The sequence below is a fragment of the Vipera berus genome (genome assembly GCF_964194415.1).
Source record: "Vipera berus genome assembly, chromosome: 8".
NCBI classification, from domain to species: domain Eukaryota; kingdom Metazoa; phylum Chordata; class Lepidosauria; order Squamata; family Viperidae; genus Vipera; species Vipera berus.
Window position 1 is genome coordinate 11,235,526 of NC_138211.1, and position 25,477 is coordinate 11,261,002.

General features: G+C 46.8%; 1 protein-coding gene across 4 annotated transcripts in view; it reads right to left on the bottom strand.

Moving 5' to 3' along the window:
- Window positions 1-3,396: 3,396 nt before the first annotated feature.
- ZMIZ2 (zinc finger MIZ-type containing 2) overlaps window positions 3,397-25,477 on the bottom strand; it is a 94,704-nt gene continuing 72,623 nt past the window's right edge. For 2 of the 4 annotated variants that reach the window (XM_081333545.1, XM_081333543.1), the window contains exons 11-19: window positions 25,182-25,392; window positions 23,754-23,859; window positions 22,219-22,376; window positions 21,697-21,764; window positions 20,966-21,034; window positions 17,806-18,053; window positions 16,865-17,031; window positions 11,515-11,835; window positions 7,472-9,331 (exon numbers count right to left, since the gene is read on the bottom strand). In XM_081333545.1, coding sequence (XP_081189671.1) covers window positions 9,224-9,331; window positions 11,515-11,835; window positions 16,865-17,031; window positions 17,806-18,053; window positions 20,966-21,034; window positions 21,697-21,764; window positions 22,219-22,376; window positions 23,754-23,859; window positions 25,182-25,392 — 1,456 coding nt within the window. In that variant the 3' untranslated portion in view covers window positions 7,472-9,223. Of the gene's footprint in view, window positions 4,568-4,702; window positions 4,772-7,471; window positions 9,332-11,514; window positions 11,836-16,864; window positions 17,032-17,805; window positions 18,054-20,965; window positions 21,035-21,696; window positions 21,765-22,218; window positions 22,377-23,753; window positions 23,860-25,181; window positions 25,393-25,477 lie in introns of those variants that run through there. The other 2 variants (XR_014027191.1, XM_081333544.1) reach the window with 2 other exon arrangements.

The following is a 25,477-nucleotide window of genomic DNA, read 5'->3' on the forward strand; positions in this document are numbered from 1 at the left end:
TGTGACTCCTGGCTTGACCTATTAAGTCCACGCTGCTTGGGTTTGTGTTCCCCTCAAGATTTGAAGAAAATATAATCACGATGGCCAGGAAAGCCTCTGTCTGCCCACAAAGCATTTTCCATCTCTAGCACAAACAGCATCAGCATTAATCTTCTCCATGTGCAGGCCCACGGTTACAAAACAAGGCCATTCATTGGTTGGCCCTGCTCCGGGCAGGTCTGTATTTAATTAGCTAAAGTGGTAAGATGTGTGAGAAATGCTAAAAGCTTTGTCAGCAGCCCCAGGACCCACCCTGGGACGCCTGGTAGAAGCTAAGTGGCGGGGGGTGCTTCCTGTGTATATCTTTATGGCTTTCCTTGAATAACACAAAATGGGGGTTTCAGTCTGGCATTTCGTATAGAAAGGCTTCTTACAAGCATAAGATGATTGGAATCTGCTGGAGGGACTCAGTGTGCCGTTTAAATTCATTTGGTCCTTAAACTGTATGAGAAGAGGAACTTTTAAGAGTGTGAGGGGGAAAAATATAATACAGGGCATTTTGAATCTCCATCAATTGGACCATGGTTATCGGAAGCCTACAACAGTTTGTTTAGTGATCGTTCAAAGTTACAATGGCACTGGCAAAAGTGAGTTGTGACCATTTTTCACTTACAACCCGTTGCAGCGTCCTCATAATCATGTGATCAAAAATTCAGATGCTGGGCAACTGGCTCCTATTTATGATGGTTGCCATGTCCCAGGTCATGTGATCATCTTTTGTGACCTGACAAGCAAAGTCAATGGGGAATCTGGATTCACTTAACAACCATGTTACTAACTGAACAACTGGAGTGATTCACTTAACAACTGTGGCAAGAAGGGTTGTAAAATGGGGCAAAACTCATGTAACAACTGTCTCCGCAACAAAAATTTGGGGGTCAGTTGTCTTAATTTGAGGACTACTGTGTTTCTCTGAAAATAAGACTAGGTCTTATATTAATTTTTGCTCCAAAAGACGCATTAGGGCATATTTTCCAGTTAGGTCTTATTTTCAGGAAATTAATAAATGCATCTGTCTGGCTGACCATCTTAACTGGCACTTGTTTTGGGGTAGGGCTTATATTACGAGCATCCTGAAAAATCATGCTAGGGCTTATTTTCCAGTAGGGTCTTATTTTCAGGGAAACACGGAAACTGTACACAACATTCGTCTTCAGTAGCTTTTTATTGCTCATTCTCCCCTAACTAAATACATCTATTTCCCTTGCAGCCTGAGAAACTGTGTTTCATTAGTACAAACACTTGCTCTAGGTACAAAAGCCCTCACATTCAGTTCTCTGCAGTTAAAAAGAATGATTTCCCATTGAGTGCGATCAACATTTGCTCAACAGACCCCCTTCTCAGCTACAGCAAGTACCAAATGATGGAGAACAAAATGATAACTGGTAGCGATGCATCCTCTCATCATCAGTTGACATGACAAAAAGCAATTTTCCCTGCAAGTTTGTACTGTCCTTAAAACCGGAAGGTATAATACAGAGTATTTATTTATATAACTCGTTTGTCAGCCTGAAAATGGTTGCAGAAATAAACTTCATGTCTGTCTGTCTGTCTGTCTGTCTGTCTGTCTGTCTGTCTGTCTGTCTGTCTGTCTATCTATCTATCTATCTATCTATCTATCTATCTATCTATCTATCTATCTATCTATCTATCTTCACTTAGCCCATAGGAAATTACCCCACCCCCACCCCAAAAAACCCAGGCAAGAGCAGCAGGGGTTTCAGGCTGAGGAAATAAACTGGGAAAGTAAGCCAATTAAAAAAACTAAACTCAGAAAAATTATGGGTGCCCCCCACCCCCGGAGTGAAAAATATTTATAGTTTTTGCTCTGGAAGCCAACACCAAAGTTGAGCACCTTAAATCCCTCATTGGAGCAACTTCTCTCCTGCCTCCCTCCCCACCCCATGATTCCCACCGTTCCCAGGTAGGATTGCAATTCTGACTGGCAGGAAACACAGCCTGGCTGGGTTTGTAGAGATGCCCTGAATAGATGCCGCCAAGGAAGTGGCCCCACTGCGATCACACCAATCACGTAGTCAAGCAAACACAGTGCCAGCGTGCTGGTTATGCTCATGTCTGACAGTGAAATTGTGAGTTCTTGCGGCAAGATGGATTTCTTGGAGGGATTCTAGAATAATCCTTAGGGATTAGACCTTGAGGCCCCACCTGTTCCCTCATCTTCCCTCCCCCCACCCCTTCCTTTTCTGTCCTGTACCTGCCACTGGAATCTGTGCAAGAGCCATCTGTTCCCGGGGCAGCCTTTGCCGCAGCCGTCAGACATGCTCAGCCGCCCTGCTATGCAAAGCACGAGCTCCTGATTTAATTCACCCAACAGATGCCAAGATTTTATTATGCTTCTTAGTTGCAGACCCAGGAAGTACTTCAACTTAATCGCCAGGGAGTACTTTTCAAGTGGGGCTATGTGAAAATTTCAGGAGCGTTCAACCTTCTGGAGCTAAAGTGGATTCCTTAAAGCTTTTGGAATGAATTTGAGCTCAGCTCCATCTTCGGAACACCTCAGAACACAGGGTGACTATCCAGAAGAAAACACCCACACCCTAATCCGAGTCTTGAAACGTCTAACCCCAGTTTCCACACTGGGCTAACTTTTAATGTGATTTGATTTAGCATGCAGCGTGAAAAATGACCGTTTTGGTTTCTAAATCACGCTTCAGCACTTAGTATGAGGTGCAAATCCTGTCAGCTACTGTTTTATACAAGAGTTTACGTAAACAGTAGTTAGCTGGAATGTCTGAACTCAGCCATTGTGTGGACAATTAATCGCTTTAGACCAGACTGTCGTTCACTTGAATCTGCAGCACCTCAGGTTTTCAGGGCTAAGAAGGTCAGAAAACTGAGTTAGTTGCATACTTGCAGGACACCGTTGCTCAAATAGCTCTGTCAGGGGATAACCTGCACCATGTCCAGTGGCAGCTACCAGGATGGCAAATTTGAAGACAAAATAAGAGGCTTGTGGGACAGCACACCTGGGTTGAAGAAATTGAACCTAATTTTCCACCTGAAGGCAGGACAAGCAATGAGATGGATGCTAATCAAGGAGAAAACCAACCTAGAACTAAGGGGAAATTTCCTGACAGAACAATTAATCAGTAGAACAGCTTCCCTCCGGAAGTTGTGGGTGCTCCGTCACTGGAGAGTTTCAAGGATAGCCATTTGTCTGAAATGGTCTAAATGTCTCTTGCTTGAACAGGGGGTTGGACTAGAAGACCTCCCTCCCAACTCTTGTTATTCTATTATTCATTCTTGTGCCTGCTGCTCCAGGAAGGTAGCATGAATAATTTATTCTATATTAATCATTTTGTATTAAGTAACAAGCTAAGACACCAAAGACTTTAGAAGGAAGTTGCACTGTTGACAAGCATATAATGGACTGTGGTTTTGTCTGTTGCATTGTCTTCTCCAGGAACCTAATTGCTATGCAGTTATGCAGTTATGCAGTTATGCGGTGGCTCAGTGGGTTAGGACGCTGAGCTTGTCGATCAGAAGGTTGGCAGTTTGGCGGGTCGAATCCCGAGTGCCGCGTAACAGAGTGAGCGCCTGTTACTCGTCCCAGCTTCTGCCCACCTAGCAGTTCGAAAGCACGTAAAAATGCAAGTAGAAAAAAGGGACCACTACGGTGGGAAGGTAACAGCATTCCGTGCGCCTTTGGCGTCTAGTCATGCCGGCCACATGACCACGGAGACGTCCTCGGACAAACGCTGGCTCTTCGGCTATGAAACGGAGATGAGCACCGGCCCCTAGAGTCGGAAACGACTAGCACGCATGTGCGGGGGAACCTTTACCTTTTATCATCCAGATGTGTTGGCCATAAATGGAGATTCTGAGAATTGCTGCCCAGCACATCCAGAGTGGGAATGAAGAATTGAGGGAGGCTGGTTTATGCTTTTATTTCTGCCAGTGAAATGTCACTGGAGTGAATAGCAGGAAGAGAGAGTTGTTTAGCCATTCATTAACCTATGTATTCCTTGTCAGAAGTTTGTGGATGCAGAGAATATGAGAAAATAATTCCTTATCATGCGGATTTGTTCACATGCCCTATGGGCATGCCTGTCTGTATTCTTGCATGCCTGTGTCATACAGGTAATAAATGAGCCCCAATCATCTCTTTCAAGAGAATGTCTTAGCATTAAAATCAATGGTAATAAGTGAAAATGGATTATTCTACGGGTAAAAATGGGCGAGTTTCTTTCAGTTTCACTCCCCCCCCATCTTCATTACATTATGGCCGGATTCAAAATCAACAGTCCGTTGTGTTCTTCACCTAACCTTAGTGAGCTCTTATTTATTGTATCCCAGAGAAAAGGAATGCAATGTGCAGCAACATTTATGCAGATGTTTTTCTGACAGTTCAGAGCTGCAAAAGAAAAGAAAAAACTCTGGAGCTCTTAGGATAAAATTGAGCTCGGGACTTGCTGGTGTGCTGATAAAAGCAAGCAGTCCTTCATTAGAAACCCATGTTTATTGGGAGCTTCCCTGAGGTGGTAGAGGTGGTCAGCAGAATAAATACCTGGCAATGCAGAAAGAAGAGGGGGGGAAAAGAGCCTTATTCTGAATAATGTATTATAATCTAGTACATTATTAATGGGTGAAAACCAGTAGGCCTCCATAATTGAAGGCATGCGATTCCTAGCAATGATCTTACCTAGATATTGAACTCATGAGCTATGAGTTATCAGTCAAAATGATCTCTTCCTGCTTTCACTCACGGGGTCTGTATGTCAAAGAAAGGAGAAATGCTGAATGGGGTATTTCTCTGGGCATGCGTTGGTGATAAGGGACGTCTGAAGGGCCCAGAGAGGACATTCAGAATCTGCAAGGCTACCTAATGTCAATTCTCCTCCACTCACTGATGAACCGCCTGGAAATTGGTAGAGGAAATTCTTATCATCCTCAGCAGTAATTTTCTACATGCCACGAGGGGGAGGGTCAGTCTAGATACCAATTTATTTCCAAGGCTTGCTACTTTTTTTTTTAAGCTGGCATCTTGGCTGTCTCCCTTTCCCAGTAATCTGCAGAAGTTCAGCATACAGGACCTGACATCATTAACATCCCCAGACAAAATAATCTGGAGGAATGTATGGCCTTGCTGACAGTGATACGTTCTACTGTGCTTCCTACATTTTGTTAATACTATGTTGTGCAGTTTCTGTTCTGTCTCACACTTCCCTTTGGAGGACTAAGATTTAATTCTAAGCAATCAAGATCTCTTTAGTCCTTAACGATTTCTCCTCCTTGTTCTAAAAGCTTCCTTGAGCTTTGCAGTAAGGTGCTTTGTAAGCAAGAACTGCCTTTAGCTCATTTTCATTTCTTCCCAAAATTTGTCTTGGGGAGGGGGGGTACAAAACAAGCATCTTTCAAATCTCACTTGCTGCTTAACGCTCCAGCAAAAATCTCGTCCTGCGTTCCCTTGCCAAAGTTTTGGGTTTTTGAAATTTCCTCCATTTCCTGCAGACCATCTGGGATTCAGGAATTCAGGTCATCCGTTGCCTGCTTTCCCTATCTCCCTTTTACTTAGAATTAGCCTCGAGTACATTCAATTGTGGACTTTCTCCTGGATTACTGGGAACCTGCAGTCTACTGGACCAGTTGTAATTCCATCTATCCCAACTACTGCCTATAAAAAGTGGCAGAGACATTCCAAAATGTCAGACAAATATATTCCGCAACCTAATCTGCTGAACTGGAGCTGGGGGCGGGGATCAAACCTTGATACGGTGCTCTCCCAATGACCCTTCTCCCATTATGCAGGGCATTTTCAGACTCTTCCACATTGGCACCAGGGCAACTTCAAAATGTCTGACAGCTGATCTGTTTCGGTCTTGGAATGAGATTCAGCTTGCTAAAAGCTCTTCTCACCAGGGTGGCTATTTGGAATTGTTGTTTTAACCAGTCACGTCCGATTCTTTATAGGCAGGTGTTCTCCATGCTACCCTGTCAAGCACAGATCCTTTCAGTTCTTGGATGTTCAACTTTGTGTCAGATTTGATGTTATCAAGCCAGTGTGCCCTTTGCTTGCCCCTTCTTCTTGATCCGCTAACCATTCCTAGCATCACTGCCTTCTCCAATGAACTAGCAAACATGACAAGGCCAAAGTAAATCAGACATGGCCTTATGATTTTAACTCCTAGCGATGCATCTGGTTTATACAATTTAACACCTCTGTTAGTTACTCTGGCCGTCCATGGTATACACAATCATTTACACCAGCATCACAGTTGAAAGGCGTCGATTCTTTGATCAGCCATTCTTAAGCTTTTTGGACTACTCCAAAGGAAACCCGTAAGGTAGATTTCCTAGACTTGAAACGGACAGATACATCCACTGAAACACGCCTGCCTGCAGGAAGGCTAGATCCAGATTCAGTCACACCTGTAATTAATGGCACTGTAGTTAGACATGACCAAATTCTCAGTAATTTTAATAGTTGTCTCTAGCTACATCAAGATCCAGGTCACTGGGCACTGCCATTACAATCGCTGGCCCAGTGCCATCAAGACACTTCTGATATTGCAAAAAATCTCTAATTGCAGCAAACTTTAGAAATTATTTTGAGGCCATCAAAATTTGGGCAACGCTACGTTTCCTTCTCTCTCTTTTTGAAAAATATTCTAACCTTCCATTTTCCTTGGCATACCAGGACAACTAACACTGTATTCATTTACTTTGATGGGCACAAAGACCTACAACTCAACTTAGGATAGAGATGCTTAACCTGAACATGCATGGCTCTGCCATTTTTGCACCTCCAATTTGGTAGGCTAGCAGCTGATTTGAGGTGCTTCATATGGGCTGGTTCTAATGATGGTAAAAGAAGCATGTAGCCAAGTTTCCTTTCCTTCAAGCACCCAGATTTGAATGAAAGTGGGCCAAGATTCACTGAATTCCAGCACAAAAACCTAGAAGAGATTAGATTTATGTTTTTACTGGAGGGCACGTACAAATGCCAGGTTCACTGCAAAGAGGAGAAACATCCCTCAATTTTAGAAAGGGAGAGATTTTTTTAATAGCTATTTATAGATTTTTTTCTTCTCTGCGGCCTTTCAGCCTCCACCATCTTTTTAACCTTCTAGCATGGCCCCAAAATGTTTCTCCCCTTCCAAAGCTGTGTTCTCTGCAATGCCTTCAGTATTATTTTGCCTCTTATGACAACAGACCATCTCCAATCAAACAAATGATTACAGTTATGCCTTAATTAAAATTGCGCTCCCAGTCATTCCTTGGTTTCTGTGACACTGCTGCCAATTTCAGTATGTTTTGGCCTTGGGTTGGTCATTCGACTTGTCTCTTCAAGAAACGAGTTCCTACATTCTTCAGGAGAGGAGGAGAAAATAAGTCACCATGTTATGTGACCTGCCCTGTCCCCCACATTTACCCTTTGAGGCCACAAGCAATCAAACTTGAAAAGTCAACAGCCCACAAAAGATATTTGGTGAGCCCCACCAAAAAGAATCCTTTAATATATAGCAATAATGAAACAAGATACACAAAAGTCAACAGAGCTGTCAGCACTTGGACACAGGGACTCCCTGGCTCAGGAAACCTGGCCACAAACAATGGCTTGATTCTTCACAGACAAGACCACATTTGGGACCTCTTCACCACTGTCCCAAATGCAACCATAACCAAAGTAGGTTCCTGGGCAGGGTGGAAGGGGACGGAAGGCCAACACACACACATATTTTAAAACTTAAGTTTTTGGATTTGTCTCGTTGCCACTTAACTTTCGGGGGCTCGGGATCAAAATGAATAAAACCTCGGCATCCAGACCCTCCTTTGGTGGGATCCCCAGAGGTCAAATGCAAGGGACAGGCCCCAGCTATGGCTAAAAGCATCACGTCTCTGGATGGTGCCCTCTGTCCCACGTGGAATGGTCTATATTACAATCTAGGAAGCTTATGCACATTTATACAGAGGACCTTCGCCCCACGCCTGGGGAGCCTCACGAGACTATACAACAAGTGTGATGAGTTTTTAAAACATTCTCTTTCCCATCCTTCCCACCTTCGTTTCCTCCCACCCTCACTTCTATTTTTATTTTTGTTTGTTTGCTTTAGTGTTTCTACATTATGTACATTGTTGTGCTTGTAGATGGATCCCTCAACTGACGGAGGCAATCTGTCAGGCTGTGTCTGAGGAGCTTTTGGTTCTTTCAGTCAGAGATGCATCTCTTCACTTTTGCAGTCAACGGGAAGTCACAGGGGACTATTTGCTAGCTTGAATTCGCCTGGGCGCCTTCTGTGGAGAACAGCCGTCTCTTTTTTTGAAGAGACAATGGGCGGGTTGCTGATCTGGATCTGGCGTTGCTCTCGCCATGATGCAGGAAGCCGCTGGATGAACTGCTGCTCTGTCCATCTCAGGGTTGTAGAGGACAGGAAGAACTACTGTAGCTCATGGGGAGGAGGGCTCCAGATGCAGGGACAGATAAGAGCAGGCAAGCTTTATCTGCTTTCTCTCGATGTGCTGGAGCTCTGCTGTTCCTTGGAGTTTGTTCTTTAAAATCCACGAGGAAAGTGGCTTTCCATGGCTTCATATGATCAGGCAAACTTGCTCATCTCAAGGTATTAAGAATGGCGCCCGTGAGGGGAGCTGTCAGTTCTACTAACATTTCCGAAGGGTATCCAGATGCATTTCCCTCTCGCCCGGCTGCAGGTTTGTGAGAGATATCTTGGGAATATTATTAGAAACAAGACAGTGCCCGGTACCTGATCTGGCCTGAGCAACATGATAAAAACCCATTTTTCAGGAATGGTCCCCATCAGCAGCAGCAGCACCATCTCTCCTGAGCTGAGAGGATTTCTCAAAACAAGTAAGCCAAGCATTCCTAGTCTTCCAGGGCAGCCCTTTTGTAGACAAGAGGCAATCCTAGCAAAAGGAGATGGCTGCCTGACCAAAGTCCCTCGAGCTGATTCAAAGCAGGGCTTCATGGCCACCACCAGGATACAAGGCGATGTCTCTCTCTTGATGACAGCCTGGTAAGCTACGGGATGAATTGTAAAAGTGAAAGTGTGTATATGACTGTGTCTCTGTGTGTGTGTGTGTGTGTGAGAGAGAGAGAGAGAGAGAGAGAGAGAATGAGAGAAGAGAGAAAGAGTGAGAGAAAGAGAGAGAGAGATTGCATACATGGTGGGTGGAGCATGATGCCCAGGTTCCATCTGGGGTGACTTCAATTGTTCTCAAACAATGAGAGCAGATCATCGTTGCTATTATTGGGAAGGTCGGGGGGCCCCAAGTAGGACAGCAGCTCATCTGGGTTTGTCAGCTCAGGAAGAAGCTGAAGACAAGATGGAGAGAATCAGGGTTATCTGCTAGCTCTGTTGTGGCAGAACATTGCAAACGTGACCAGGCTGCAGGATCAAAAACAACATACAATCGAGAAAAATCATATGGGGCGGGGGGGGGGGGAGGACATGGGCATCCATGCAAGAGGCCTGGAGAAAGATGGGAGACCATCCACAAGAGCAGAAATCCGAGAGTGTCACCTTCTAACTTGCCAGGTTGAGATCGCTCGCCTTCGTGCTTCACCTTTTCTTAATGGATGGAGACCTTTTTATGCAATTCTGGGGCTGAAGCCTTCAATGCCAATATAATCAATGTTCAAATCAAACTGCTGTTTTTCTGCCTTGATTGTCTGATATGGGTCTGTCTGCCAGTGAAGAGTGACAAAGGCAACACACTGCACTAGCAAACACGTGGGATGGGACCTCTCTGTGCTGGAGTTACGCTAAATAATAAGGCAGCCAGTAACTACTCTGTATTAGCCTTGTAGCCTCCTGGCTAACATACCATTGCCATGTGCTAAATAACAATAATCCACTGGAACTCCCCGCTTCCAAAGGTTACTTGACACCTCCCTTTTCTGGCAAAAAGTGGACTATTAGTAGTATTACAACACCCTTGTGTTTCTCATCTGGTGACCTTATCACAAGGCTTGTGTGAAATATTTTCTTTTCGATTCTTGTATGTCTGATTTTAGTATTTGGCTTGCATTTTAAATTATATGCAATTGTGTTAAAAGCCTATGACAGAAAGACATAAATATTAGCTGTCTGTTTCAAATAGGCCATGCCCTAACCATGTCAACGTTGCCCTGAGCCTGCAGGGAAAGCTCTTTGCACCACCTGGAAGATAAGGTGGGCAAAGGAGCCCTTTCTGCTTCCCAAAGTACATCCTGAAAGGAGGGGAACTGAATTTTTCAAAGCTTCATTTTCTACGTGGGTGTGGCTTTAGGTGCTAAACAGATCTTGTAGAGACTTAAGTGCGGTGGTGGGATTCATCTGGTTTCTACTGGTTCGGCAGAAGGGTAGCTAATTTTTTGTTGGGTTCAGCAAATCAGCTGAAGCCCTAGCCCTTTTTTGCAAGGCCCAGAACAGACCACCGGAAGTACATGGATGCCACTTCTGGAAGTTCATTCTGAGCCTTGGAGGCCTGAGAGAGGCCTCCCAGGCCCAGAACAGACCATCGGAAGTGTGCGGACGCCACTTCTGGAAGTCTGTTCTGAGCCTTGGAGGCCTGAGGGAGGTCTCCCAGGTCCAGAACAGCCCACTGGAAGTGTGTGGACACCACTTCAGGAAGTCCGTTCTGGGCCTCAGAGGCCCAGGCCCAGAAAAGACTTCCAAAAGCAATGTCCACGCAGAGAACTGGTTGTTCAGGTATTTGAATCCCACCACTGCTTAAGTGTGTATCTCATTCCTTAGTCTGTTCACCCAGGTGGGTCCCAAAGGTGCTTTTTCAAGAGGCAGTTGGTTTTTTCTTTCTTTCTTTGAAGATGTTTCACTTCTCATGCAAGAAGTTTCTTCAGCTTTCGTCCAAGAAGCTTCTTGGATGAGAAGTGAAACGTCTTCAAAGAAAAACAAGAAAGTCCACTTGCCTCTTGAAAAAGCACCTTTGGGACAACCATGACCTGGATAGACTGAGAATCTCCACAGACACATCCCCCAGGTGGCCCAATTTTTGAGAAAGCTTTTGAAGATACCTATTTTGACTCCTGACCTTCCTGACAAGCCCCTAGGCCAGGGGTAGGCAACCTTGGCTCTTTTATGACTCGTGGACTTCAACTCCCAGAATTCCTGAGCCAGCATGGCTCAGCTTGGAAACCTCTCTTTCCCCTCAGCGTGGCTGGCTCAGGAATTCTGGGAGTTGAAGTCCACCAGTCATAAAAGAGCCAAGGTTGCCTACCCCTGGCCTAGGGTTTGCATAGTCTCCATTCAGCAATGAGGGAGCAGAGCAAATATGCTGGCAAGGCAGACACTAGTTTGGGCCCCTTCCCTCTACTTTATGTGCCACCGGGAGACCTTCTGATGTCCAGCTGCCTTGGGGTCCACCACATCACTTTGCTTCCTGCACATGGGCAGAGCTGTGTGTGTATGTGTGTGGAAAGGGAGTTTGGGGCTTCCAGCACATCCAGAAAGAGAGAGGGGAAGGTGAGCTTGGGAAGGAGGGCTCCATGCTACTTACGTCAAGGGAAGGTTCAGGCCCATCCACGGGTCCAGGTGGCGCTCCCATCCCAGGACCAGGGTTAAAAGGGAGCTCCCCTCCATGTGTTGGGCCTCCAGTGCCTGGCTGTCCCGGTGCCTGGCGTGATGGTGGGGGAGGAGGAGGAGGGGGGTTCCGGTGATGGAGCTGCTGTTGCTGCTGCTGCTGCTGCTGCTGCTGCTGCTGCTGCTGCGGCTGCTGCTGCTGCTGCTGCTGTCCTGGCTGGTTGCTGAGGTTGGGGTTGTTTAGGCCCTGTTGCCCAGAATTGTGTGAAGAAGGATCCATCCTGCTTGATGGAGGCATCTGCAGTCGCAAAAGAAGAAAACAAAACTGCTGAGGGCGGGCAGAGCTGCAATCCCAGGAGAGCTTCACCATCCCACAGTGCAGACCCTTTCTCTGGTGTGGATAACTTCATCTCCCAATGTTCTCCCATCCCACCCTGCAGGCTGCCCAAGACGACCACATTGTTGTGATTCCGGGTCAGCCTGTGGGTTCGGCAGTTGGGTCGGACGATTCAGAGGAGGAGGAGGGGGGTGTTGGAGAGCTTGCTGAGAATAATATTGAGGCTCCACAGAGCCCTCAGCCAGGCCCCTCCCATCTGGTCACGACGCAGACCCAGCTGTGTGAGCCTGACAGCGTGGATGAAGATGACCCACAGCTGGCCCTGTTCAAGGACGCCCGACGCAGGAGGCAGTCAATCAGGAGTAAACAGAGGAAGGCAATGGGGCACCTCGGAAGGAGGCAGAGAGAAGCCACGCCCTGAACTGTTTAAAAGGGGAATGTGTGGGAGGGCTGGTTTGCTGAAGGCAACCGTTTGAATAGCTCCTGTTTCATGGTTCGTGTTTGCTCTCTTTGCTCTGTTTGCTCTGTTTTATGTTTTTATGTTAATAAATTTGGCAGGCTTAGTTCCAGCCTCTTGCCTTCTTGTAAAAGGGGTTGTCCCTGCCTTTTCTGCAGGGCTGGTAGCAGGCTGGTACAGAACACGCATTCCCATGAAGTACTAAGCTATATCTTTTGCCGAGTTGGCTGGGTATGTAAGCCAGGCTCAACAATCAACAACAGTGGATTTGGCTCCCTCATCACACAAGCCAAACACACATTCTCGGTTAGACCAAATAAGAATCCAGGGGCTGCCACAAAGGAGAGGAAGTCAACTTATTCTCCAAGTTGAAGGCAGGACAAGAAGAAAAGGATGGAAACTAATCAAGGAGAGAAGCAACTTAGAACTAAGGAGAAATTTCCTGACAGTTAGAACAATTAACCAGTGGAACGACTTGCCTCCAGAAGTTGTGAATGCTGAAAGTTTTTAAGAGATTGGACAACCATTTGTCTGAAATAGTATAGGCTTTTCTGAGCAGGGGGTTGAACGAGAAGACCTCCAAGGTCCCTTCTGTTATTTTGTATTCTGTAGACATGATGTTAGCAACAAGGATGGAGGCTGGTCATCCAGACAGAAAACAAGACTAAACGAACTAATTCTACTTTATTGTAAGACTACAGCAACAGAATCTAGCAAATATGAAGGTACAAATTTTCCACCCTTCACTTTTAACTGCTTGATCCACTTGGGTGGATCTCACCTAAGTTTCTTCCCCTGACCATTAATCCACTGAGGGATCCCTCCTCTCTTATCTGTTCCCTAGGCAGCATCTTTTCCCATTGTTCCTCAAGGTCATCCTCACATTCCATGCCATCCTGCAAGCCATCTAAACCTCCAACTGACTGACTTCAGGCTGTTTGGCATCCCTCCTGCACTCCAGAGATTTGTTTCTGCTTCCATTGCAGTGCCTTTTTCTGACTGGGATATGCTTTCATCCATTACCTTAACAAGGTGCAGACACAGACACACACACACACACACACACACACACACACACACACACACACACACACACACAGAAGGGGGGGTCGTCTAGGAAATGTTTGCCTAGCACTCCTTCCAGCATGAAACAGCGTCAATATTTCTTGTCACCTGAAAGAGGAACTGTCTGATTCCTCACGATATCTTGCAGAGGCGCGACATTTTTTGGCAGAAAGCACCTTCCCCTGGAGATATGCTGATGAGGACCCCCTGCTGATGAAGCAAACAGCCCCCTTCTTTTCCTCCCTTCCTGCTCAGTGGGCTGCCTGAAATTAAATTCCTCTCAAAATTACACCGAGTAGGCGGAGGATTGCCAGTCGCTCAAACCTGCTATTCTTAAGGGAAGATTCAACACATTTTTTTTAGCACGAGGCTTCTTTTAGGCACTGAGTCACTTGGATCTTTGGGTGATCTTTTTTGGGTGGTGGGTGGGTTTCTTGGCTTGTCTCATTATTCATTTCTCCACCCTAGAATCCCACGCAGAGGAAATCCGGCGGTGACACAATTAGCAGAACTGGCCAAGAAAGACAGTTTGCGCCATGCAATATGTGCCCCTCCCACAGTTCTGCCTGATGGCATCGGGAATTAGCTCTGCTTAGCAAGAGCGGAAGTCACGCATCATGGCTGCCGACGCACCAGTGCTTCAAAGCTCACCCAGCGGTGCAGGGATGCAGTCATGCCCAGCCCCCCTGCAGAGTCCTGAGTCTGGACCAGCTCTCAGCCTTGGCATCTGCCAACATTTTGTTACCCAGCTGATAACTCAATTGGCACACCCTGCAGGGAGTAAAACCTAAACCCAATAAATCTCGGAAGTTCTTGGTTAAATCCTGGGCTGAGGTGGGCAGAAGAGACAAGGCTGCAGCTTAACGGGCAAGGCTCACTTTGCAGGCCAATGTTCACGGACCGGGGGTGGGGGGGGGTGGTCCAGCTTACAGAATAACAGTGACGGAAGGGACTTTGGAGGTGGTCTAGTCCAACCCCCTGCTCCAACAGGAGACCCTCTACCATTCCGGATAAATGGTTGTCCAATCTCTTCTTAAAAACCTCCAGCGTTGGCAAGCTGTTCCCCCTGGTTAACTGTTCTCCCTGTCAGGAAGAGTAAGTTCTAGATTTCTCTTTGATACATTTCCATCCGTTATTTCTTGCCTTGCCCTCAGGTGCTCTGGAGAATAGGTTGTCCCACAGAATAGGCTGAAACTCCACTGACTGGCTGTCACTCATTGGGGACAATAAGTGAGAAGAGGAAGCAGCTTCAGGTTGCTTGTAAGGCACCTTTTTAGCCTTCTGTCAATCCTGGTGCCGCCTACTGGCAGCTGGCTGAATTTTGGCTGCATTTTTCTTCCAAAACTGATGTCACCTCCCTCCTTACGAGAAGGGCAGGGACTTCGTGATAAGGATGCCTGAGAGAGGAAAACCCTTAGTGCAGAGAAAAGGAAGACTTCGTGGTGATGTTCGAGCTGGGGCTCAGCCAACCAAAACCGTCTGGCACTTGATTCAGAGCAGACAAAGAAGGCGTGACAGGCTTCTATAGCATTCATTGCTTTACACCAGGGCTCTTCAAAGTTGGCCATTTTATGACTTGTGGACTTCACCTCCCAGAATTCCTCAGCTAGTGTGCCTGGCGGAGGAAATTAATAACAACAACAACAATAATATTGTTGTTGTTTGAAGGGACCTTGGAGGTCATCTAGTCCAACCACTGGTGAATTGTTCTAACTGTCAGGAACCATTCTGGGAGTTGAAGTCCACAAGTCATAAAAGGGCCATGTTTGAAGAGCCCTGCTTTAAACGCTAAAAGGAGAGACGATCAGCTCAGAAAGAAGGGATGCGCCCCGTGCTCAGGCCTCGAAGGTGACTCTTTTGTAAGGTATTGAAGAACAAACGTACAGGTAGTCCACAATGTAGTTCATTTAGTGACTATTCAAAGTTACATTGGCGCTGAAAAATGGGACTTAGGACCAGTTTTCTCAGTTACCACCTTTGCAGCATCCCCACGATCACGTGGATCAAAATTCAGACACTTGGCAACTGGCTCATATTTACGGCGGCTCCAGAGTCCCAAGGTCACGGGATCCCCTTTTGCGGCCTTCTGGCCAGCCAAGTCGATGGGGAGGCCAGATTCACTGAACTGCAGCGATTCACCTCACAACCGTTGGCGAGAAAGGTCGCAAAACGGGGCAAAACTCACTTAACAAAAGGTCTCACTGAGCCAACAGAAATTCTGGACTACAACTCCCATGAGCGGCCATACTTGTAGATATGATGGGTGGCGCATATGATGGGACCCGCTTTTCAAGGGCCTGAGGTTGAGGGTGGATGCTCTGCAGAGTGAAGACTGTGGGAGAAGCTTAGAACTAAAATCAGATGCTCTTCCTTTCTGCAAAAATGGATCGGGGATGCGGTGGCTCAGTGGGTTAGGACGCTGAGCTTGTCGATCAGAAAGTCGGCAGTTTGGCGGGTCGAATCCCGAGTGCCACATAGCAGAGTGAGCGCCTGTTACTCATCCCAGCTTCTGCCAACCTAGCAGTTCGAAAGCACGTTAAAACGCAAGTAGAAAAATAGGGACCACTACGGTGGGAAGGTAACAGCGTTCCGTGCGTCTTTGGCGTCTAGTCATGCCGGCCACATGACCATGGAAGACGTCCTCGGGCAAACGCTGGCTCTTCGGCTTTGAAACGGAGATGAGCACCGGCCCCTAGAGTCGGAAATGACTAGCACGCATGTGCGGGGGAACCTTTACCTTAGGTAAGGCATTGCATTTCTCCCCACCCCCAACTTCTCTTTGTTCTTAAGTGTCTCGCATAGATAGCAGAGCAAGCTGTCTGATCATCCGTGCCTGGCTGACTCCCGAGAGAACTCTTTCTGTTGATGTTCTCCTGAGGATTCCACTCGTAAGGCTGGGGGGGGAACTGTTGTCGTCACAAGGGAGAAATGTGCATTTGTTCAGCTGCCTTTACAATGCCTCCCGGGGTGGCTGGGGTGGAAAATCACCCAAAGAATCCTGTCCCGTTCTTGTGTTCACACGGCCTGCCAATAAACACATGACGGGAGTTTTATGGAAAAAGCGCCACTTCGTAGTCAGGAGCTATAGAAACGGGAGGGCTTGCCAAACTCATCGTGATGTTGCTTGTGAGGTTTTTATGAACGGTTTTAAAATGGGCCGGGAGAAAGCCTCCACACAGCCATCGTTTGGCTGCCAAACTTCCCCAGATTTAAGCAACTGCCCACAAAACCTTTCAAGGAAGCACAGGGCAAATTCAGTGGAATTCATCGAAATCTAACACCGGGATTCTTACCTATCATGACAAGGAATGGGAGAGGAATCGATGTACCTGTTCAAGAAGACTAAGAGGAACTGACCGTTACAGAGCGAAGATCCCAAGAGGAACAACGGTTGTGGACCACCCCTCATCGCCCATCTACAAACACCACTTCCCATTTTTTTTCCCCCAAGAAGAACTTCTGGCTGACCTGTCCAGGGATGGAAGGAACAGTTGCCTTTTCGGGGGTCAGCAGGCTGCCTGGAATGTCAGACTGGTAGGAGATGGGAGGAGGCCCGGGGTTGAATTCATTTAACGTCGGGGTGCCGGGGTTCACAGTGGGGAATGAATCTGGGTAAGTTCCAGAAAAGGTTGAATCTGAAACAAGAAGTAGTAGTCAGGCGGGAAAAAAATAATCTTTCAGAAAAGGCTTGTGGGATACTTATACCAATATTTTGAATGAAGGTTAGTTCTAACTCTCTGCAAGTCATCATATCATTATGGTATCCGAAGCAGAACATCCAGATTCAGTCACAGCTTTGTGCCATACAGTATTAACCTTGTGAACTCTAAAGCTTCCTCCTTCCGTTACATATTCAAGATGGGCAGTGATTAATATTTATATGTTACGTATATGCAAGGGTGTAGGTCTGTACGTATGTTGTAGTATATATACTATGTTTTAAATGTGTGTTATGTATGTGTACACTTTGAGAGCAAGCAACTAAATTTCATTTTTAATGTGTGCCATTGTGCCCACAGTAAAACATGGCAATAAAGGTTATCTGTCTGTGTGTCTGTCTGTCTGTCTACCTACCTATCTTCTCTGTGGATTATGTTTCAATTTTGAATGGAGGGCTAGAAATTGACCTTCAAAGGTGGCTGGACAAAATAAAATCAAATTAATTGACATTTTGTTAACGTTTTATTATACTTTATGAAAATTAGAAATGAATTTATCTAAGCTAAATTCTCTACATACATTAAAAAATGACAATAAAGGTTATCTATCTATCTATCTATCTATCTATCTATCTATCTATCTATCTATCTATCCATCTATCTATCTATATCTATCTATCTAAGTGCTATTGATGTCCCTCAAGATCTGGGCCTTCCGCCCCCCCCCCCCAGGACTCGGAGCTGACTCACTTTGGCTGGTGTAGTCGCTGGCACCACCCCCAGCAGAAGAGGACTGCAAAGATCCAAAAGGCGAGGGCCCCGGTCCCAGGGCCGCAATCATCTCCATAACGCTGGGCATCACCATGTGGGTAGGGCTCATGGTGCGGCAACGCTTCAGCACGGGCCCATCCTGTTCCTCCTTGATGTGGATGTCAGGCTTGATCGGGACCGGCTTCCAGCTGCACGTCGGGTCGATGGTGATCTCTTCATATTCGGAGCTGGGTAAATGGGATGTTTGCACATGACACTCAACCCTCGTCCACATACACTGTGGATTTATGCAACCACACAGATATTGACACGTCATAAAGCATGCTGGGTTGAGCAGGGGGCTGGGCTCAATGGCTTACATGGCCTCTTCCAACCCTAGAATTTTAGGCCCCTACACAGGACTTCTTGATCATGAGCTGGTAACCTTGAAGATGAAGATGAACCAGGTGTCAACCTTCATTATTTCCAGCCTTTTTCGGCTAGGAGGTCATTGTCTAGCCCACAAGGAGGAAAAGCAAAAATTAAAAAAGGAAAAACAAATGAACGATCCCAAAAGGTTCTAAAAAAAGAAAATCTAAATGGTTTTAAGGTGATGGTTAACTGCTGCAAACCAGTGGTAAAAATACCTCACAAAAATTTGGGGGTTGATGTTGAGGGGCTTCCACCTTCCGTTTCTGGGGCTACGTGGATGGTCGCCCCTGTTCTTAGCAATGTTGTTTCGCTCGACATTATTTCGTTGGGAGAAACATATGACAGAACATAGTCCACTGCTTGTTCTATTCTTCACTGAAAAAGAATGCTTGTAAGCTGATTACTGACTGCATTATTAGGCAAACAACAGCTCACAGGAGTGCTATTGTTACTCCACCCATGGAACAAGCTCTAGTGTGTTCCGTGGGGCTGTCATCAGATGGACTTCCTTGGAAAAGCGTTTCTTCTACGAACGCTGTGATCAGAAACGTAAGCCTGACAATGTTATGGGAATTCAAATGAGGGACTGTGACTCTAGAGGAAATAAAACAAGAGAGCCAGCAGCAACGAGTAATATTGTGTTGCATTTTGCTTTAATGGAAAGAGCTTGGTTTCTCTTCAAGCTGAGCCTCCCTCCTTGAGCCCACAGTAGTCCAGATATGATGGCACCCGTTGGGTGGATAAGTACAGGTAAGTCCTCAATTCAAAACTGCTTTATATTACGACACTAGGAAAAACTCACAGCATCCTCATGGTCACATGATTAAAATTCAGACAGTTGCAACTAACATGTATTTAAGATGGTTGCCATGTCCCGGGATCATGTAATCACCATTTTTATCATCTTCCCAGACGGCTTCCATGACAAGCAAAGTCGATGGGGGATGCCTTGTTTAGCAATGGAAATTCTAGTTCCCAACTGTGGTTGTTAAAAGTCAAAGGCTACCTGTAATTACCAAGTTAGGCTAGTTCAGCACTGATCGCAGCTGACGTGCTAAGCAGCGCTCAAGCTCCTGAATGAAAAGGAGGGCATCCCTCAGTTAAATAATTGTGCAGCTGGCTGCTTGCCAGTCACTACCCAGGCACAATCTGGTACAAAGGGCCTTTCTTAGGCTACAGTCTTCAGAGGGAGGACAACCACTTCCCAAACAGCCTGCTTTTACTGTAGCATAAAAAGGTAAAGGTAAAGGTTCCCCCGCACATGTGTGCTAGTCGTTTCCGACTCTAGGGGCCGGTGCTCATCTCTGTTTCAAAGCCGAAGAGCCAGCGCTTGTCCGAGGACGTCTCCATGGTCATGTGGCCGGCATGACTAGACGCCAAAGGCGCATGGAACGCTGTTACCTCCCCACTGTAGTGGTCCCTATTTTTCTACTTGCATTTTTACGTGCTTTTGAACTGAATAGAATAGAATAGAATAGCACCAGGGAAGTGGAAGTACATCGATATAACCAACCAGCCCTCAAGGAATGAAGGTTTGCCCTCAAGTTGAAGAGTGCTGGGGTAGCTCATGGAGACGGGTGGTGGTGGTGGGGAGGAGAGAGAGAGAGAGAGAGAGAGAGAGAGAGAGAGAGAGAGAGAGAGAGAGAGAGAGAGAGAGAGAGAGAGAGAGAGAGAGAGAGGAGAGAGAGAGAGAGAGAGAGAGAGAGAGAGAGAGAGAGAGAGAGAGAGAGAGAGAGAGAGAGAGAGAGAGAGAGAGAGAGAGAGAGAGAGAGAGAGAGAGAGAGAGAGAGAGAGAGAGAGAGAGAGAGAGAGAGAGAGAGAGAGAGAGAGAGAGAGAGAGAGAGAGAGAGAGAGAGAGAGAGAGAGAGAGAGAGAGAGAGAGAGAGAGAGAGAGAGAGAGAGAGAGAGAGAGAGAGAGAGAGAGAGAGAGAGAGAGAGAGAGAGAGAGAGAGAGAGAGAGAGAGAGAGAGAGAGAGAGAGATGTGGAAGGAACCAAATGGGTTCAAAAGGGTGCAGCCAATTCACACATGGTACAGCTACAGCTACCACACAGAGAAGAAGGGAGAGTTGGGGGTTTCGTTCTAATTAAGATCCGCTCAAAGCAGATAGCATCTTCCTCAGCTTTGCCATGGGGATGATTGGCATTTCCTTCAAGGCACAAAGGGCAACTACATAGTCACCCCTTCTCCTCCAGGAATCCATAACAACCTCAAAACCACCTGGTGAAGGTGGCATCCCAGGCAGAGATTTGAACCCTGGTTGGCCTCTGTTATGGGTTGAGAGTGGCACTTGGGCGGCTTCTCAAAAGCCTGCTAAGATCTGCAGGTCTACCTCGTACCCCTCCATCAGAACAACTGAGTCCCCTTCACTCTGTCTTCCGCCTGCGCAGTTACAGGCGGTTTTGACAGCAGAGAGCTGTCAAACGGTAGCACTTGCGCAGTGGCTACTGGCAGCTTTTGAAGGGTTTTACCTCATAACAGTTAACCAGTGAACACAATCATTAAACATAACGTATTAATACACAACAGATACCATTTCTATTTCTCTTCTAATATCTTAGATTCCGTCTAATCTCAAACGTCAGAGTGGAAGAAGCATCTGTAAACTCGGGTGGGTGAGTGATAGCCCTTGTTTGCCACTTGGTGGCATTAAAACAGCATCCCCACGGCTGATCCCCAGTTGCTTTGTGTAAAGGAATGAAAAAAACAGCAAATCCCAAGAGACTCACTTTTGAATGTAAATCAGGATTCCCAACATGTACTGGTCCACTTCAAGCCCTTCCAACAAGGCTGTTTTACTGAGAGAAAGAAGAAGATATAAGGTGAGGGTTGGGGAGTGAACGTACGCGATGCTCCGATGGGCTGTAGAAGGTTTTAAAAGTGAAGTAAAAGCAAAAGCAATATATAGCCAGCCAGACACCTGATTATAATTTTAAGAAGGGAAAGGATGTTGGGACAAACTCTGTCCCGTCGGGCCCTTGTTGGGAAGCAGAGCCCTGCCCAAGAATGAATGCTGGGCCTTGGTCCTGCTGTTGATTAACTGCCAGCCTTTAAGGGCTCCGTTTTGTGAACAGCTCTTGACTTTAGCTCAGTAACCAGTTGACAGTGAAGACGAATGGAAGGAGAACTATTGCTTTTAGATCTTATTAGGAACTATCCAGCGCAGGAGTACCTGGCTGGCCACAATAAAAAGCTACAGAAAATTATCCACAGCCCTTTTTCCCCCTCAACCATGGGAACTTTAAGATGTGTGGACTTCAACTCCCAGAATTCCTCAGCCAGCAACCCCACACATCTTAAAAGTTCAACGCATCTTAAAGTTCCCAAGGATGGGGAACACTGGTCCAGAGGTTTTCTCTACTACGCTGCTTTCCTAATGAAGGTCCTTTCTTAGATTTAATATCCCAAATGTCTTTGACGAATGCCACACACCCCCCCCCCCTCAAATATAAATACTCACTTGCAAACAGGACATCTCCACGTCCCCCTTTCACAGTTTAGCTGCAAATAGGATTCCAAGTCGAAGCACTGCACAGAAAAACAAACACACACACACACACACACACACACACACAAAAACAGGACTCAGTTGGGCAAAAGGCTTTAGAAACCAACTCCAAAGGCTTTGGGGAGAAGGGCAACTGTCTAATCTCAGGAAAGGATGATAACTCTACTATAGGGGTCTTTAAACTTGGCCCTTTTATGACTGGTGGACTTCAACTCCCAGAATTCCTCAGCCAGAATGCCTAGCTGAGGAATTCTGGGAGTTGAAATCCACAAGTCATAAAAGGGCCAAGTTTGAAGAGCCCTGCTCTACTGGACCCCATGCAAGCTTCCGCTGCTGCAAGAACCACTGATTGGGGGTTTCTTGTTCTCTTCCCTTCAACAGCTCTCGTCCCTTTGTTGGCAGCTGCAGGGCTGTGTTCCCACCTTCTCCGTTAGCCAGAGAGTAGGAAGATATGGAAGGTGAACAGACACTCACCTGTATGTGCCTGCAGTCGTGACCCCTGGCGGGAAGCTGGATTCTTCGAAAAGTAATGGGGCACTTCAGAGACACCTTAATGGCTGTCTGCTCCACACCATCTTCACCATTTGGACCCGGAGTCCCAGGGATTGTGCCGCTGCTGAAGTTGCGTTTGACTAAGGATGGAGAGGGAAAATAGCAATAGCCCTTATATACAGCCCCACAGTGCTTTACAGCACTCTCTGAGCAGTTTACAGTGTCAGCTTAATTGCCCCCAACAATCTGGGCCCTCATTTTACCAACCTCGGAAGGATGGAAGGCTGAGTCAACCTTGAGCCGGTCAGGATTGAACTCCTGGCAGTGAGCAGAGTCAGCCTGCAATACTAACATTTTAACCACTGCACAATGCAGACCCGATGGACCAAAAGGCAGACTTGATAGACCACCAGTTCTTTTTGTGCTGCCAGTATTTCTGTTTCTATATTTCTAAGCAACTCAATAGGCTGGGAAGGGTGATGGCCAGCAGAGTTGGGAAAGTTGAGATGGGGACACAGGAGGCCTTTTCTTATTCCTTTATCATTTTGACTTTTCCTGCCTCTATCAATTTGCCCATAGTCTGGCCCAATACATAGTATTCCAACCTCACCTAACAAAGACAAGAGCTTTTTACATCAGACGTTCTGTGAATCAGGGGATCTCCATAGTTAATTCCACCTCCCTGGCCCTTCTGACAATGCAATCCTCCTTAGAATCATTTGCTTAATGAGTGTTTGAAGTTACAACAGCGCTCCAAAAAAAAAGTGACTTGGGACTGGTCCTCACACTTACAATCTTCACGGTGTCCTTGTGCCATGCTGTCAAAATTCAGACACTCAGCTGACAGTAGGTACCGAGGAGGCTTGCAGCGTCCCAGGGCCAGGATCACCATTTGCGACTTTCCCAGACCCAGTAAAGTCAAAGGGAGAAGTCAGATCTGCTTAGCAGCCATGCTGGTGGGCGAATTCTGGGAGCTGAAGTCCACAAGTTTTAAAGTTGCCAGTTTGGACACCCCTGCTCTACGCTCTTCTGTTCTGTTTTCAGAACAGCCTTTTCTAACCTGAGTGTTTAGAGTAGTTGGATTCCCATCGGGCCTCCTCCAATGACTTATATTTCCCAACTCCTCTCCTCCTCAGCTATGTGCTTGCGAAGCAGCTGCTCCCTTGCTATGGATCTCTGATCCCAGCAGAGTGGAACTCTAGAGCAGAGGCCCCCAACCTTTTGGGGCACCAGGGACCGGTTCCGTGGAGAGAGGTTTTTGCTCAGACCGGAGGGTGCGCGGTTTTGTGTGTTGCCTGCATCCCGCGGATGGGGCTTCGCTTCTTTGTGCAGACCGGTTGCTGGCATGCCGCGGCCCGGTACTGGTCCACGGACCGGGGGTTGGGGACCCCTGCTCTAGAGGAATCCGGCTGATGGCTTTTACTCCCATGAAGAACCAGGCCAGGCAGTTCTGTCTGTTGAGCCAGACTTTGCAGAGATGGGGAAAGATGATGCGGAAGAGCAGAGATGCTACTCACTTTTGGTGATGCAATGCTCGGCCGGCAGCAGCCGCTTCTTGATCAAGCCTTGCAAAACGGACCGCACCGAAGGCCTGTGCACCAATTGCAGGACAAAAAGGTGGGACTAAAATGAAGAAAGAAGAGAAGTCACCACAGGCAGGGCTAAACACACACTCGCAATTTGTATTACATGAGAAAGCAGCTCAGGGCTGCCCTCTTCAGCATGTCTTGCTTCCTGCCCTAAAACGGAGGGAGGGAGGGAGGGGGGGAGGAGGATGGGGTAATAGGGAAGTGAGTAGGTAGGAGGAGGGGGAAAAGACAAGGTGACAGGAAACAGGAAGTGTCAATCCGGAGCAAACCAGCTGATCAAGGATGGAGCTGTGAGAACGGAATGCGAAACTCAACCTAAGAGGCGCCAAACCCCAAAGCCGTTTCCAAAACATTGGAGGAATATGATTGGACACTGATGGGCTGGTGAAGGGAGGAGGGCCAGGGAGTTGGGAAAACTGTGGGCTTGGCATGGGAATATTGAGATCCAGCTTTGCTCACGCTATAGCTCAGGGGTCTTCAAACCTGGCCCTTTTATGACTTAGGGATTTCAACTCCCAGAATTCCTCAGCCAGGCACGCTGGCTGAGGAATTCTGGGATTTGAAGTCCACAAATCATAAAAGGGCCAAGTCTGAAGATCCCTGCTGTAGCTGCTTGACTATGTTGAACCTTTCACTTCAACAAAATGGATTTCAAGAGCCTTTCTTTCCTAAATGTCCAAGTTGGGACAAGCCTGACACCCAGAGAAAAAAGCTCTTCTGAACCCAGAGAAATGGGTACTTTAACCCAGGAACCAACCAATGAAAATAGTATGAAAAAGGGAGGGAAATGGTACTGCATATAGCACACAAGCGACTTATGAATTTCGCTGCTGCTGCAAGGAATGACAAAGGCAACTCAGTTGGCTTAAAATGGAGGAAACGTCCCCTTTATCCTGGACTTCCCGCACCTGTGTGGATTTAGAGGCAGAATTCATCCAATTATGGGTAGGCCAAGACCATCTCCCCCAATCTGGTGCCCTCTGAGTATTCTGCAGTCTCTAGAATTCGGTATCCTAAAGCAGAGGTCCCCAACCTTTTGGGTACCAGGTACCAGTTCTGTGGAGAAAGGTTTTTCCACGGAGAGTGTGTAGGGCTTTGCTTGTTTGTGCAGACCAATTGCTGGCCTGTCTTAAAGGAATTTGGGAGTAGCCATCTCCATCTACCCAATATATCTCAAGTTGGAAAAAGGTTATACAGGAATTTGGGGAATTAGAACAACTGGCACTGGGGGACTAGATGTCGATCTGTTATGAAGTAGCCAGGAGTATCAATACCCTTCACAGCCAAACAGAGGCTCAGAGAAGCTGCTAACTTCAGCCGAAAGACCACTCCCAAACAAACAGAAGTTGAACTTACACAGCAGCAAGCGGTGACTGTGATCTGGATGGTGTTCCTGCCCGGCTGGCAGACCTGCTTTAGGTAGAGGGGCTTGTGTGAAGTCTTGTTGTCTCCCCGCTCGATGGTCAGGGGAGTGGCATTCACGCTGACCTGGACTGAGGCTGGCCAGTTGGTGTTCATTTGTCGGTCCTCGTGATGGTAGCATTTAAACTGCAGTTCTAAGTCAGGCCTGAGAAGCAGAGAGGAACCATGAAATGCCTTTTTAAAGAAAACACTCATGGTGCCTTGGAAAAGGCAGAGGATAAGAACTTTGC